We start from the raw sequence: 14,137 nt of genomic DNA on the forward strand, positions 1-14,137 counted from the left end.
TCAATAACTTATCACACTCAAATTCCTCTCTGGGTTGCTTAGGTTTTATTTTCCAAAGATGATAGTGACTTGAGAAACTATGCCAGTTTTTAAACATAAAAGATGATGATGTTTAAAGAACAAAAGGAAAGTTTTACCTCTAAACATTTATAATGCAAAATAGTTGAAATAACAAAATTCCAGTTTACCAGAAAGTTGACTTTGCAATTTGAAATACAGTTTCCCAAACTGGAGTTTGAATTTTGAACATAAATTATTTTTAAAGCAATCCAGAGAACCTTAAAAATATAGGAACACAAGCAGAAGTAGGAACACAAGCTGAGGCAGAAGTAGGATGTCTTGTGGGATTGTCATTTGTGGTAATCTGATAAAACTATTTTGTACAATTTTTTTCTACTTAGATTTCTTGTTTTCCCTCAAACTTGTAGCATAATAATTGGTTAACTGCTCACCATAAAATAACCTTTCTTGAAAATATTTGAAAAATAGAGTAACTGGGTAGCTATGGATCTTCATTCAGGGATCGAGAATCCTGACACCTTCTGTGCTCTCAAGGAGACACACTGGTTTATTCATGGAATTTGGAGTCTTTCAATCCACTCTTTCTTAGATATTAATTAATGACCGAAAGTGTCTCTGGAAATTCATTAAACATGAATTTTATTTTTTTTTAACATGTTTTATGTTCAACCTCAAAAAGAAATCTAGGTGAATCATCAGTTTGTTCTCTCTTTCCTCCCTGCTTCCCAGATTGGTGCTTCATTTGATGATCCCAGCAACCCATGCATCTCCTACTCCTGCCACAACACTGGTTTTGTTGCAGTGGTCCAAGACTGCCCAAAGCAGACTTGGTGTCCAGAAGTAAGTCATCCTCTTAAGTAATGATCAACAACATCCACTTCTTATAAACACAAGCTGTCTTCTTTCTGATTTGGAAAAGTACATGTCTGGCCAATAGACATAAATTCCTTGTGAATTCCATTCCAGCTATGTTTCGCACCTTTTATTGCCAAGTATATTTTTCATAGCAAAGTTATATTTGCAGGCTCTATAAAACTTAATTTAGTGCTATTCTAGAATTAAGTTGCTTTGGAAAGCATTTTACCATTTTTAAACAAACCAAAAAAAAAATCTTTGTTTTTTTCAAGGCTTATGGATTCTGGTTAATCATTTTCTATAAAAATGTTAATTTTTCATAAAATCACATGTAAATTTACTGTTCAGAACTTTCTTTGTGACACAGTCTTCATTTTTACCCTCCCCTTAATATGCTAAGTTTTAATCTTAAGTTTTAAATTAATTAATTAGTTAATAATAAGTGCTCCCAATTTATGGTTCAATCTTAGCTTATTTTTCTTTCTAAAGATATAATTGATAATATAGCTTAAAGTTTTATTTCAGCTTAAATACAACACTGGATTTATTGAGTTTTCACTTTGAGACATTGATAGGTATAAGAGTATAATAATGTGTAAGATAAAAGTTCTGCCTATGAGAAACTTACAGTGTTCAGTAGTAATATCAATATTAAGGTATTATTCAATTAAAATAAGGGAGGCAATTTTTTTTACCCTTTGCGTGTTATTTTGAAGAAGAATTTAAATTCTTTTTTCCCTTTATACTCACTATTATAAAATTTCAGGGTAAATATTCAGGCTCATTTTTATTACTATCTATGCTTCCTGGATCAGAGATCATCTTGTTTATCTGTTCCCTTTTCCCCTTTGTAATGTTATTCCACTAAGTTAAGAAATGTTATATTATTTATACAAAAATACAGACTTTTTAAGTCTTCTTTTCTATTTCTCTTGCTCCTATAGGAAGACCGAGTCTATGATTCAAAAAAATGTTGCTATACATGTAAGTAGCTTTAAGCTCCACATGTAGAGGAAATGTCAACTGTTGACAAAAATTTAGTGTTTGTTTAAAACAAAATGTCAGATCATGAGTAGAAAGTCTCCTGTGTTTTTAACATAACAGATCGTCTAACCTATATGTTTTAACTAATAATTGATACTTGTACATAATGTAGTTTCTTTTTCATGTTGGTTGAAACATTCTTCCCAGTTAAAAACAATGATGCTTATAAGAGAGACATTTAATATTCAGGAGAAAAATGTAGTTTGCTCTCCTAATATCACCAGGTTGTGTTGTAAATTGATATATTAGATCATAAGGATAATCAAAAAGTAGAAATGGTTGTCAAAAACAATGCATTCCCTTCATCTCCCCTTCCCTCCCTCCTCTGTCCTCCTCCTTTCCCCTTGTCCCCTCCCTCCTCCTTCTTCTATGATAGTAATTATAACAATCATAAAAGATAACATTTATTAAAGACAATTATTGAATATTAGCCAGGTACCTTGGGCTAGGTTCTGAGGAAGTTAATCCCTTCAACAATGCTGTGAAGTATTTTTTGTTGTTATTCTCTACTTAAGGTTAAGAAAACTGAGACTTAGCAATTGTTAATGTTAAACCTCATTTATGACTCTGTTGTCCATTTTGTTTTAGGTAAGACTAATTGTAGATCTTCACCTGTGAATGTGACTATTAAGTACAGTGGTTGCCAGAAAAGGGTCCAGATGGCAAGGTGTGTAGGGGAATGCAAGAAGACTGTCCGGTAAGTTTTTATCTGAATGTGTACTGTGCATTAATTTTGTAACATTGTGGAGGAAATTAAGCTTTTAAAACATTACATGGAACATTTTTTACATGACAGCTAATGATCAAGACCTGATAAAACAAAGATCTGAAACATTGAGATCTGAGAAATAAACATTTTCAATAGCGATGAATCATTTTAAAGCAGTTTTCTAAAGAAATCAAACATAATATGTTCATGGCAAATGTATTTATTTTTACACAGTGATTACTCAAAGTATTTGAGCAAGAACTCTTGTTTGAAAATGTGTTTCTAAACCATCACTTGCATGTTAGACATTATATATATATATATACATATATATATGTATATATATATTTTTTTCATGGATACTTTCATGTACAGGTTAATATATAGAGAAAAATAATTTGGCATGAAGTATATTTAAAAATCTGTTTATGTATCTGCACCATAATGCTCTAATTATGACCTTATACATTTCCATTTTGGATTTATTTCTTTTGGTCTTACATTCTAATATCACTGATTCACATCAGAAGTTCATGGGGAAATGCAAGGTATAGGAAAAGAATAAATTGGTTGGAAGGATTGTTAAATCACTTCAACAATTATAATTTGAACATTGACGTCATTTGTCTCAGAAGATATCCCCAAACATTTATTGCTGAATTTTCTTTTTCTTTAGGTACAATTATACACTCTTTAAGCTGACAAATTCATGCCTTTGCTGCCGAGAAGATAACTATGAGTTCCGAGAAGTTGTTCTTAGCTGTCCTGATGGCAGTACAATACCTTACAGATACAGGCACGTCACAACCTGTTCTTGCTCAGACATATGCCAACAATCTGTAACCCCAGCGGTCAGTTGACACTATTATCACATTTCCGGGTAGAACAGGCTAGGTATTTATTTTATAAATGAACAAAAATGATCACTAAGTAGAATAACTAAACATTTGTATCTCACTCAAAAAGTGAGTTTTCATTATGAGGCATTTTGTTCTCTTGTTGACTGGATCTGAAAAATAAATACAACTTTGCAAGCAATTGTGCATATGTTTTTATTGCTAGCCATAAGAATACTATACCTCAAGGGGAAACTGAGTCACATCATGGCTTTCCAATATATTCTTCTACTCTTCATCTTGTGAGGACATTATCCTGTTTCATCCTTTCCCTTCACAGCCAAGCTTAGTGAAACTAAGTTTTTGTTCTCTTTCTTCCCTTTTCTATGCCAGTTACATGATCCCTTTCATTTTATGAAACTTCTCTTCTTAAAACACCCGTGGTCTTATAATTCTTAAAGTAGGGTCTGATGCCATTTTCACTCTTTCTTTCTTGAAACATTTTTCTTGCTGTTTCTGTGACATCATTTTTACTAGTGGTCCTACATTTGTGGACACCTTCACCATTCTTGACATCTCAGTTCTCCAAAGTTGCATCCCATTCATCTCATATTACTCAGGCTTCTTGGATGATTTTAGACACAAGTAGATGCATTATACACTGAGAATTTCCGACCTGTGTCTCCAACCCCAAGCTCTTCTGTGAGTTACAGACACATTGATATAACTCTGAATTTACACCTCTAACTGGATGTTCTATGGATAATACAAACTCGATAAGACTAAAAGTGAATTAAAGGTCACTCCCCTGAGCCCACTTTTCTCCTTATATTTTATATACATTGAGGGAGTTAGCAAAAATGAGAAGTTGAGGTTCAAAATCACCATGACTACCATCTTCAATATATTCTACCACTTTGCTGCCACACACATATCTTTCTTCCTATACATATATTTCTGAATGTGCCTTGTACAAAATTATTTCTATAAATAAAACATAATGTATAATTATTAACATTTGCCCAACCTAATTTATCATAACCCTTTTATGTACTACTCACCTTTCTATGTAACTTAGACTAGTGGTAAATTTAATATTCATTAAACACTATGCCCAGTGGTAGGGAAAGAAAATTCATATGTGAGTATATCGGTAATTACCAACAAAAGATGAATAATAGCTAAACACAGGTATGTATTACAGGTATCACTTCTATAGCTGGTCCCAAAGATCTTGATTTTCCTCCATGTCTATCACTTCACTTGAGCTTTTTTTCCTCTCAGGATGTACCAGAGTTTGTCAGTTGGAAAAATTATGAGGGATTTGAGCCCTTGAAAATCCATTCAGATGAGGCTGTAGGAGGTTTTCAATACCTTTTTCTTCAGGGAATGATAAAACACAGAGTCAACAGCACACTTACATCTCAGCACTTACTCTGTGACAGGACCTCTATTTTCTCTTGATAGTCAGAATTGATCATCCCAGACAATATGATGATAGCCTTTTCTGCTTAGGAAAGCTTCTCTAGAGTCATGAAAGACTCAAAATGGCTAGCAAAGAGTTTCAGCAAATGGAAGAGAATGTAAATGTTGACTTATGGTTCAGCTAGTATCACCTCCTGCAATCAGCACACGAAACTTGCTAGAAAGTTGTCAGGGGATAGTATCCCTCGGGGGGGCGGGGAGGGTATCCCTCAGCTGGTGTCAGAGTAGAATTCTCAATAGGTCAATCCTTTAAGACTTACTATCCATGAATAATAAAGAATTACAAAATAATTCATGCAATATGTACTTATTGCCTCTGTTTGTTTGCTTTGTTATTTTGAAACAAATTCAATGCTACACATTGAATTTGTAGCATTTCATGGTAGTGAATGAATATTCAATAAGCCTATCTCCACTTTCTGAGACATATTAAACATAAAAGGAAAATAAAAATCAATAGCAGGTTATATCAGAAAAAAAAAAAAAAAGTATTGTCCTCTCCCCAAAAGAGAAAGATCAAAGTTACTCACTTGTTGCCAAGGTGCGTGACTGGCACCCATGTTGATTCCATAAGGCATTTCACTTTATTTTCAGCATAGTGGTATTCGTATTGGCTTCAGGAAATCAAATTAGGCTTTTGAGCCCATAAATGTCCTCCATCCTGCCTTAACTGCTACCTTATTCGTGAACCTCATTTAGCAACTACTAGGTAGGATGGGAAAGATTTACTGACAACCACAGTTAAAATATACTATTAATTATCCAATTCTCCCATGGAAGTTTCTGGTAGGGAACCTCTGGTAAGCCCACACTTATTTACTTTCAGACATGGACCTATTCTGGGTGACCCAAATTATTTCTCTAAACATTCTTTGTGTCATTCTCCAATTTGTATCTCACTCAAAAATTGAGTTCTAATTATGAGACATTTTATTCTCATGGTGACTGAATCTGAAAAATAAACTTTGCAAGCAATTTGTGAGCATATTATGTTTATTTGATAGCAATAAGAGTTCCACATGTCGAGGAGAAACTGAATATCATGGCTCTCCAATATACTCTTCTACTCTTCATCTCATGAGGTCATTATCTTGTTTGTTTCTTCCCTTGGTTATTTAGACAAATTATTTGCTACTTCTCAGGAATCAGTGTAAATCTTGACTTCAAGTCAACCTTCTACCAAGCACAATGGCCAATCAGAAATTCCTTTCCCAGTTATGTTGTTGTTGCTGTTTTTTGATCATGTGTGAGAAAAACTATAATACCACACAGCTCACTTCACTGATTCTTGGGCCATTGGTAATCTGGCCTTGGGGCCATTGATAATCCAGCCTAGAGTCTTATCCTTTTGTGTCAGCTGGTCATAAGAAAGCTCCCCCTTCAAGCAAAGGCATAAATTTTTTAAAAATATGGTAGTCAAGCATTAAGAAACCATCCAGTGATCTGACTTTTACCTTTGAGACCGTAATGGGGGCAAGGGTTCCATTCTGTATATATGACTTGAAATGGGTAGTAGATTGCTGCTGGAAATGTCTAACTTTATGGCTATTTAAACAAGGTAATGCCCAGTCCAGAATGAGTAGCTTTGGTACATGGTACTTGTTATTACCAGAAGCCAGTAACAAGCTAATTTTTGTTGAAAATAACAGTTGCTCCAAAAGTGGGTGTGGCCTTGCACCAAAAGCCTCCCGTGTTTATTGCAGCATTATTCCCAAAAGCCTTGATTTGGAAACAACCTAAGTGCCTATTGACAGATGAATGGATAAAAAAAATGTGGTATATGTATAGAATAAAATACAAAATATGATTCAGCCTTTAGAAAGAAGAAATCCTGCCCTTTGTGGCAACATTAATAAAACTGGAAGGAATAATGCTAAGATAACTTAGTCAGACAAAGAAATATAATGTATGGTATCACTTGTATATAGAATCTGGACAAAAAAAGGTGGAACTTATCAAAACAGTAGAAAATGGCTGTCAGGGTAATTAGGGAAATAGAGAGAGGTTGGCAAATGGGTTCAAACTTTTCAGTTATGAGATGAGTAAGATCTGAAGATTGAATGTATAGCTTGGAGGCAATAATTGATAACACTGTATTGTGTTATTGAAATATATTAAATGATCAGAACTGAAATGCCTCACCAAAAAGAAAAAAAAGTTAAAATGTAAATATGTAGGTGATTGATGTGTTAATTAACTTGATTGGGGGGATCCTTTCATAACCTGTACATATACAAAATCATTGTGTACACTTTAAATATCTTATGGTTTTGTCAATTATATTTCAATAAAACTGAAAATTTTTCAATGTACATATTTAATGTATACAAATCAATGAATTTGGGGGAAAAGTATACACCTATGAATCCATCATACCATGAAGGCAATAAATATATCCATTTTCAAAGTTTCCTCCTGCCTCCTTTATTATCATCTTGTGTTTTTGTGTGTGGTAAGAACACTTAACACAAGGTTTACTCTCTTACTAAAGTATTATAGTCTATTATTAGTATATTATTGTTAGCTTAGTTATTATTAGTTACTTTTAGTATGTTGGCAACAGCAGTGAGAAGAGGTCAGATTCTGGATATATTTTAAAGACAGAGCCATGATTTGTGATGGGTTGGATATGAGGTGTGAGAGAATAAAAGGACTCAACAAGAGGAAGTTAATAGGTATTGAATAGTTTTAAAGATTTTATTTATTTATTTCTCAGAGAGAGAGAGAGAGAGAGAAAGAGTGCACAAGCAGGCAGAGGCAGAGAGAGAAGCAGGCTCCCTGCTGAGCAAGGAGCCTGATGTGGGACTCGAGCCTAGGACCCTGGAGTCATGACCTGAGCCGAAGGCAGCAGCTTACCCGACTGAGCCACCCAGGTGTCCCAGTACTGAATAGTTTTATCTGCAATGAATTATATATCCTCCAGTTTCTGGCCTGTGGTTATAATTAATTATAACTGATTAATACCAAAAGTTCTGTTTTGAGAAAACTATTCATAGAAGTCTTCAGCCGGGCCCTTCCATGTGCACTAAATTATATCCCTGGGGCAAGCACACGACAAATAAAATGATAACACCTAGTATATTTCTTCTTATCAGAGATAGAGAAAATAGAACTATTAAATATGCAAGCTCTAGAGCTAGACTTCCTTGGTTCAAATATTGGCTTACCCTGTTCCAATTTTGTAATACTACATAAATTCTTAACCTCATTTTTAAATAACAGCTTTATTTAGGTACAACTCATATACCATAAAATTCATCCTTTTAAATTTTACAACTTGGCAATTTTTAGTGTATTCACAAAGTCACACACCTATCACCTACACAATTCCAGAACATTTTCATCACTCCGAAAAGAAGGTCTATGTCATTAGCAGCTACTCCCCATTCCCTCCAGCCCCTGGAAGCCACTAACTAATCTACATTCTATTTCCATTGATTTCCCAGTTCTGAACATCTTGTATAAATGGAGTCAAACAATATGTGGTCTTTTAAAAAAAAATAAATTCAATTTAGTTAAAGTATAGTGTATTAGTTTCAGGGGTAGAATTTAGTGATTCACCAATTGCATATAACACCCAGTGCTCGTTAGGTCACATGCCCTCCTTAAATCCCATCACCCAAATACCCTATTCTCCCACCCACCTCCCCTCCAGCAACCCTCAGTTTGTTCCTTAGAGTTAAGAGTCTCTTATGAATATGGTTTGCTTTGTGTCTGGCTTCTTTTATTAGCATAATTTTCCCAATTCATCTAGATTGTAGCATATGTCAGTATTTCATTCTCTTTTATGGCTGAATTATATTTATTATTATGCTATCTGACTTTCAGTTTATCCATTCATTTGGGTTGTTATTTTGGACTGATTTTTTGTTTACTATGAGTAATGCTGCTATGAACACTCATGTGCACGTTTTTTCTTTTCTTTTTAAAGATTTTATTTATTTATTTGACAGAGAGAGAGACAGTGAAACAGGGAGCACAAGTAGGGGGAGTGGGGATGGAGAAACAGACTTCCGCCAAGCAGGGAGCTTGTCATGAAGCTTGATATGGGTACCCTGGGATGATGACCTGAGCCCAAGGCAGATGCTCAACAACTGAGCCACCCAGGTGACCCAAAGTGCAAGTTTTTATGTGGGTATTTATTTTGAATAGGTATATATCTAGGTAATATGGTAGATCTATGTTTAATCTTTTGAGGAACTGCACCAAAGTCACCAAAGTGACTGCACCATTCTACATTCCCACCAGCAATGTTTCTCTACATCTTTGTTAATATTTGTTATTATCTTTTTAAATTGTTATTATTATTACTTTTATTACTATTAATCACCTTCCTGGTGGGTCATTTACCTTCTTTTTAAGCCCCAGGTTGCTCATTTGCAAAACAGAGCTAATAAAAATATCTACTTCATAGTTTTGTTTAAGGCTGGAGTGAGAAACATGTGTAATATATAAACATCTGCTATCACATTGCCTAGCAAAATATTGTTTTCAATCAGTGCTATTATTCTCTTTCCTCAATAATGCAAAGCAATCTTATGATAGTTCTAGGAACTGACTTACATACTACTTATTTTATTTCAACTTACAAATAGAAAAATTGAGAAAACAGAAGTTGGAATGACATTTCTAAGTATTTAAGACAAAATTATTTATTATCTTTCATTTCAACAGGAAAACCTATATCACATGGCAAAATTAAGAGATATGTGATATAAATCAAATAAGCAAAAACCTTATTATATTTTTTCATTTTAATTGGAAGCATCAGTTTTATGAACTGAATATATGTTTTCATTTTAAAAATATGTATATTTCTTATTTTTGTCTACTTCGTTGTCTTCAAGCAAATACTAACTAGTAGAAATGGCACCCCTAGTGCCATTTTAATCTTCAAACACCATTTTCCACTAAAAGGAACTAGGTCTCCTTACAAAAATGGCTCATTCTTCATCTGGGCAGTAAATGTGTAAGATGAATCTGAGACATCTTGTCATCTCTGAAATACAGGAAACTCTAAAATACTCTAAAAAACTCGAGACTGTCCAAAAGACACAGAAGACAACATGAAAGTTCTTATACTTGCCAAAGATAAATCATTTCAAGCATTAAAATAGTAATTATTAAAATACATTGAAGCATACCAAACAAATAAAGAAAACATGGGTTTATAATGGTACTTAAAAAACAAAACTCTTTAGCCACCTTAGCATAGTTGCTAAATATCAATTGGTTTTTCTAAAAATTAATAAAGCAGAAGAATCAAATATTTAGCCAGTTTTGTATGTATATATAAAATAACTGAATAGTTGATGAGTGAAATTTCCTTTTTATACAAACTAATACATGTAGGAAGAAGAAGAGAATTCAAAGATAGCATGTTGCAACTCTTAATGAAATAACAAATCTAGGCAATGATTATCAGTGACTGCTTAAACCATTATGTAAAGGATTAGGATTGTTTTACAAAAGCTAAAACCCCCTGGTCCACTTTTTGTAATATCCATATTATTAACAGTGGAGAAGTTGAACATTATGTTTGGTGCTGCAATAGCCAAATGCAGCACTAGTTATAAGCTATTCTAGCTGAAAATACTGTCAAAAATTCAGAAATAGTGAAATTAAAGTCACCCACTCCATAAATAGTATTTAGTGAAAGTTTATTGTGCATATAAGAACAGGTCACAAACTAGAGCTTTCAAATTTAAAACTGATAAAAAGCTAAAGGAATCAAGTTAGGAGGATGGCTGATAAAGCTAAAATGGAAAAGTTGTTTAACAGTGATGTACAATGATTGGGTTATTATTACAGGGGGTGTTTCCAGATGGCAGAGTGGTTAAAAGCGATAATCTCATTCTATTTCTGGAAGATGACTTAAGTTTCTTTAATGATGATCAGATTCAGTTACAAGAAATAGCCTAAGTTTCACTTATGTTCATGAAATATGCTAGATTTAGTTTTGTTTACTTGACTTAAATAGTTTTGTCTGCTCAGGGAATTTTCAAGTTTGGCCTCCCTTTTGTATTTAACAGTATTGAATCTGAATCCAATCAAGCTTCTAAATCTAAATACCAATTATAGAAACACGTTCAATGATACTGTGAAGATATACTGTCAAAATAAGGAATAATGACCCAGTTTTTTCAGCAAATAGAAGTATAAAGGAGAAAGAAATGTTTTATTAGAAAGGACTTATGAATCACATGAATTAGATGCAATGCATGGATATGGTTTGGGTCCTGATTTGAACAAATCAATAATAACAAGACATTTTTGAGACAGGGAAAACAACACAGATTGTGTAGTAAGTGATATGAAAAAACGGGCATTAATTTCATTGGTTGTGATGATGGTATTATGATTGTATTTTCTACTTTCCTTTTTAATCCTTCTTTTACATATACATGCCTCATTATTTACTTGGTGAACTTATATGACATCTCAAATTTGCTTTAAAATTTCCATGAGGGGGTGTGGGGGGTGGATATTGGGTGTTTCCTACGTCACATGTTGGATGGACTTTGGCAAAAAGGATTCTCTAGAGACAATGAAGCACAAAAGGGATAATGTCAGGCTTTATCCACACAAAGGTTTGAAATAAAATTTATATTTCAGAGAAATACCCAGACTGTGGTTTCTTCTTTTTAAAGGAGAGTTATACTAAATTATCAATATTTTATTTCACACTTTTAAATATTACAATTGCTATTTGCAAACTTGAAGGGATGAAAAGACCCACAGTGACATGAAAGAAGTGCACAGCATTTACAGAACATTGACTCTCACAGTGTGACAGCAGCCCACAGTGTGTGTGGCACATCAGCCTGTCACGCCATGGCCTTGATCGTTCTTCAGCACTGTCTGCTGTGGTTAAGTGCCCTGTCTGTGCCCTCTTCTACACCCGCAAGTCAAAAGTTCTTGCATATTTTAATAAAAATGAGATCTATTTTTAGAGCCAGCTTGAAAGTTTCACTGTCTGACATTGCCATCCTAATGTGCATGTTGTATTAACTTACACAGAACAAAAATGTACAGGCTCCTTATAGGGTTTGAGGCATACAGTTTGCGCACTCAAGTGTGCAACTGTTTTGGTAGATATCCCCCATAATAAAGCTACTTACGTATCTTGTTGATTTCCTCCTCTGCAAAAACTGAAAGGGGATGAACCCCATGATATGGTTCAAGTTCAAACAATTCCTTTGGAATAGTCAGTAGGCTATTTTTTAACATTCATAATACATTGGAGTTAATCTATGGCACAACATAATAGTAGTATAAGCTCTTTATGTAGAGGGGTTGGTTTTTTAAGATTTATTTATTTGACAGAGAGAAATCACAAGTAGACAGAGAGGCGGCCAGAGAGAGAGAGAGGGAAGCAGGCTCCCTGCTGAACAGAGAGCCCGATGTGGGACTCGACCCCAGGACCCTAAGATCATGACCTGAGCCGAAGGCAGCGGCTTAATCCACTGAGCCATCCAGGCGCCCTGGTTTTCTTTGTTTTAATTATACTAAATTTCTTGTTTGTTCAGTCAACATGGTCAAATTACTATAATTCCACGTATTTAAACATACCTATTATATCAGAGAAACTTATTTCTCTATTACTCTAGAATTTTTTGAAGAGAAGCCTAAATTACTGTTATGTACCTGAAACCTTTAGTAAATAATTCTTTTTTATAAAACATCAATATTATCTCTATCTTTTTAAAATAAAATTATTTGCAAAAGCATCCAGTAAAAGGGTAAACACTTACTTATATTGTGGTTTGGACAGTACTGGTAGATGTGGGAAAGAAAAAACTTATGGGGTCAGATCCCAATTTTAGGAGTACCCAACTGGAAGTCAGAAAACACATGTTTACACTGAGGATCTGACAGTGGGAGAATCCAATTAAGAGTCAAAGCTAGAATTTGGGAGGTCAAGATCCCTGCCACACTCTCCCATAATCTTTAAAAAGCCATACCGAGGGTCTGGTGTGATACTGTGATTTATAATAAAATGTACGTATTTGGTTTTTGGACCCCATTCCTGGCACAGAGCTCCCCAAACTTTTGGAGTTTCCTAAGTGATGAGAGCAATGAAGTTTTCTGTTGTCAGTTTAATGAGGTGACTTTTGGAAAACACTTAAAGTGGAGGTTGGTGGCTAGGAGAAACAATCATGTGATAAGAAAGCTGGAACTTTCATCTTTAAATCAGTAATCCAGCTGGTGGTCATAATTTAACCAGACACAATCAATCTGGACTAGACATGACCTATGTCATGGAAAAATGTAGAAGAAGGGCAGTGGGGCATAAAAGCTGATGACCTCTCCAAGGACAGATTATTATACATGTCTATAAGTAAAAATAAAATAGTTTAGATTTCCCAATCTTGTATTTGTATAGGCTATTTTATTTTCTGACTTTGACCAATTATAATACAAACATGCTGACAAAAGTGTTTAATATCTTACACTGACGAGTGTGCCAAGAATTCGTTTTCTGATTTAGATTCACTTGGAAAGGCAGAAAATGTTTGCATAATAAAAGCAATTAAAATAATCAAAGCTCAGGAACATTTTGCTAAGGAGGCTGGATTTCAAGGGCTAAGTGAATACAGTAATAACCTAGACTCCTATCTAAAATAGGATCCAAGTTCATCCTAGATCTCAATCTTGAGTGATTAGTAATCAAATTTGATGTACACAGTCAAAACATGACTGAGGAATTAATTCGCTTATAAAAATAATACAATAGTTACTCCCCAGTGTTTTAACTTGAATTTATACTATTTTCAAACTTCAAATAGAGACATTTAAAAGAATTAAAATCAACTATTGGCAAATAGGTCCTGCCTTTCTGACATTCAGTTTTATAAAAGGACAGGACACCAGCAAATGTACATTTGAAGGACTTTAGAAACAATTTTATGTACTGCCCAACCTAAACAATTCTCTGGAGCAAGAGAGTAGCAGGTTTATTTATATCCCATTGACCAAGAAAATAATGTATGCGGTACTACTGAAACCCTAACCCATTGCAGGGCTAAGAAAAAGGCATTCCTCTGTGGTTCGCACCTTCAGAGCTTTTTCAACATTTTCTAAAATATTTGATGTGTATTTCTGCAGGGGTCTCCCTTCTCATTACCAAAAACTTACTTTGCTTCATTAAAAACTAACAAAACATAGACACAAATAGCAAATTAGC

The 14,137-nt window shown here is 34.1% G+C and overlaps 1 protein-coding gene across 10 annotated transcripts in view; it reads left to right on the forward strand.

The window, feature by feature from the left end:
• The window catches only part of MUC19 (mucin 19, oligomeric), a 345,513-nt gene extending 341,846 nt beyond the window's left edge, over positions 1 to 3,667 (forward strand). For all 10 annotated transcript variants that reach the window (XM_082740734.1, XM_082740726.1, XM_082740728.1 and 7 more), the window contains 4 exons: positions 751 to 861; positions 1,821 to 1,860; positions 2,509 to 2,617; positions 3,306 to 3,667. In XM_082740734.1, coding sequence (XP_082596860.1) covers positions 751 to 861; positions 1,821 to 1,860; positions 2,509 to 2,617; positions 3,306 to 3,489 — 444 coding nt within the window. In that variant the 3' untranslated portion in view covers positions 3,490 to 3,667. The remainder of the gene's footprint in view (positions 1 to 750; positions 862 to 1,820; positions 1,861 to 2,508; positions 2,618 to 3,305) is intronic.
• The last annotated feature ends 10,470 nt before the right edge of the window (positions 3,668 to 14,137 follow it).

Source organism: Mustela nivalis (assembly GCF_964662115.1).
Source record: "Mustela nivalis genome assembly, chromosome: 7".
In the NCBI taxonomy this organism is placed as follows: Eukaryota; Metazoa; Chordata; class Mammalia; order Carnivora; family Mustelidae; genus Mustela; species Mustela nivalis.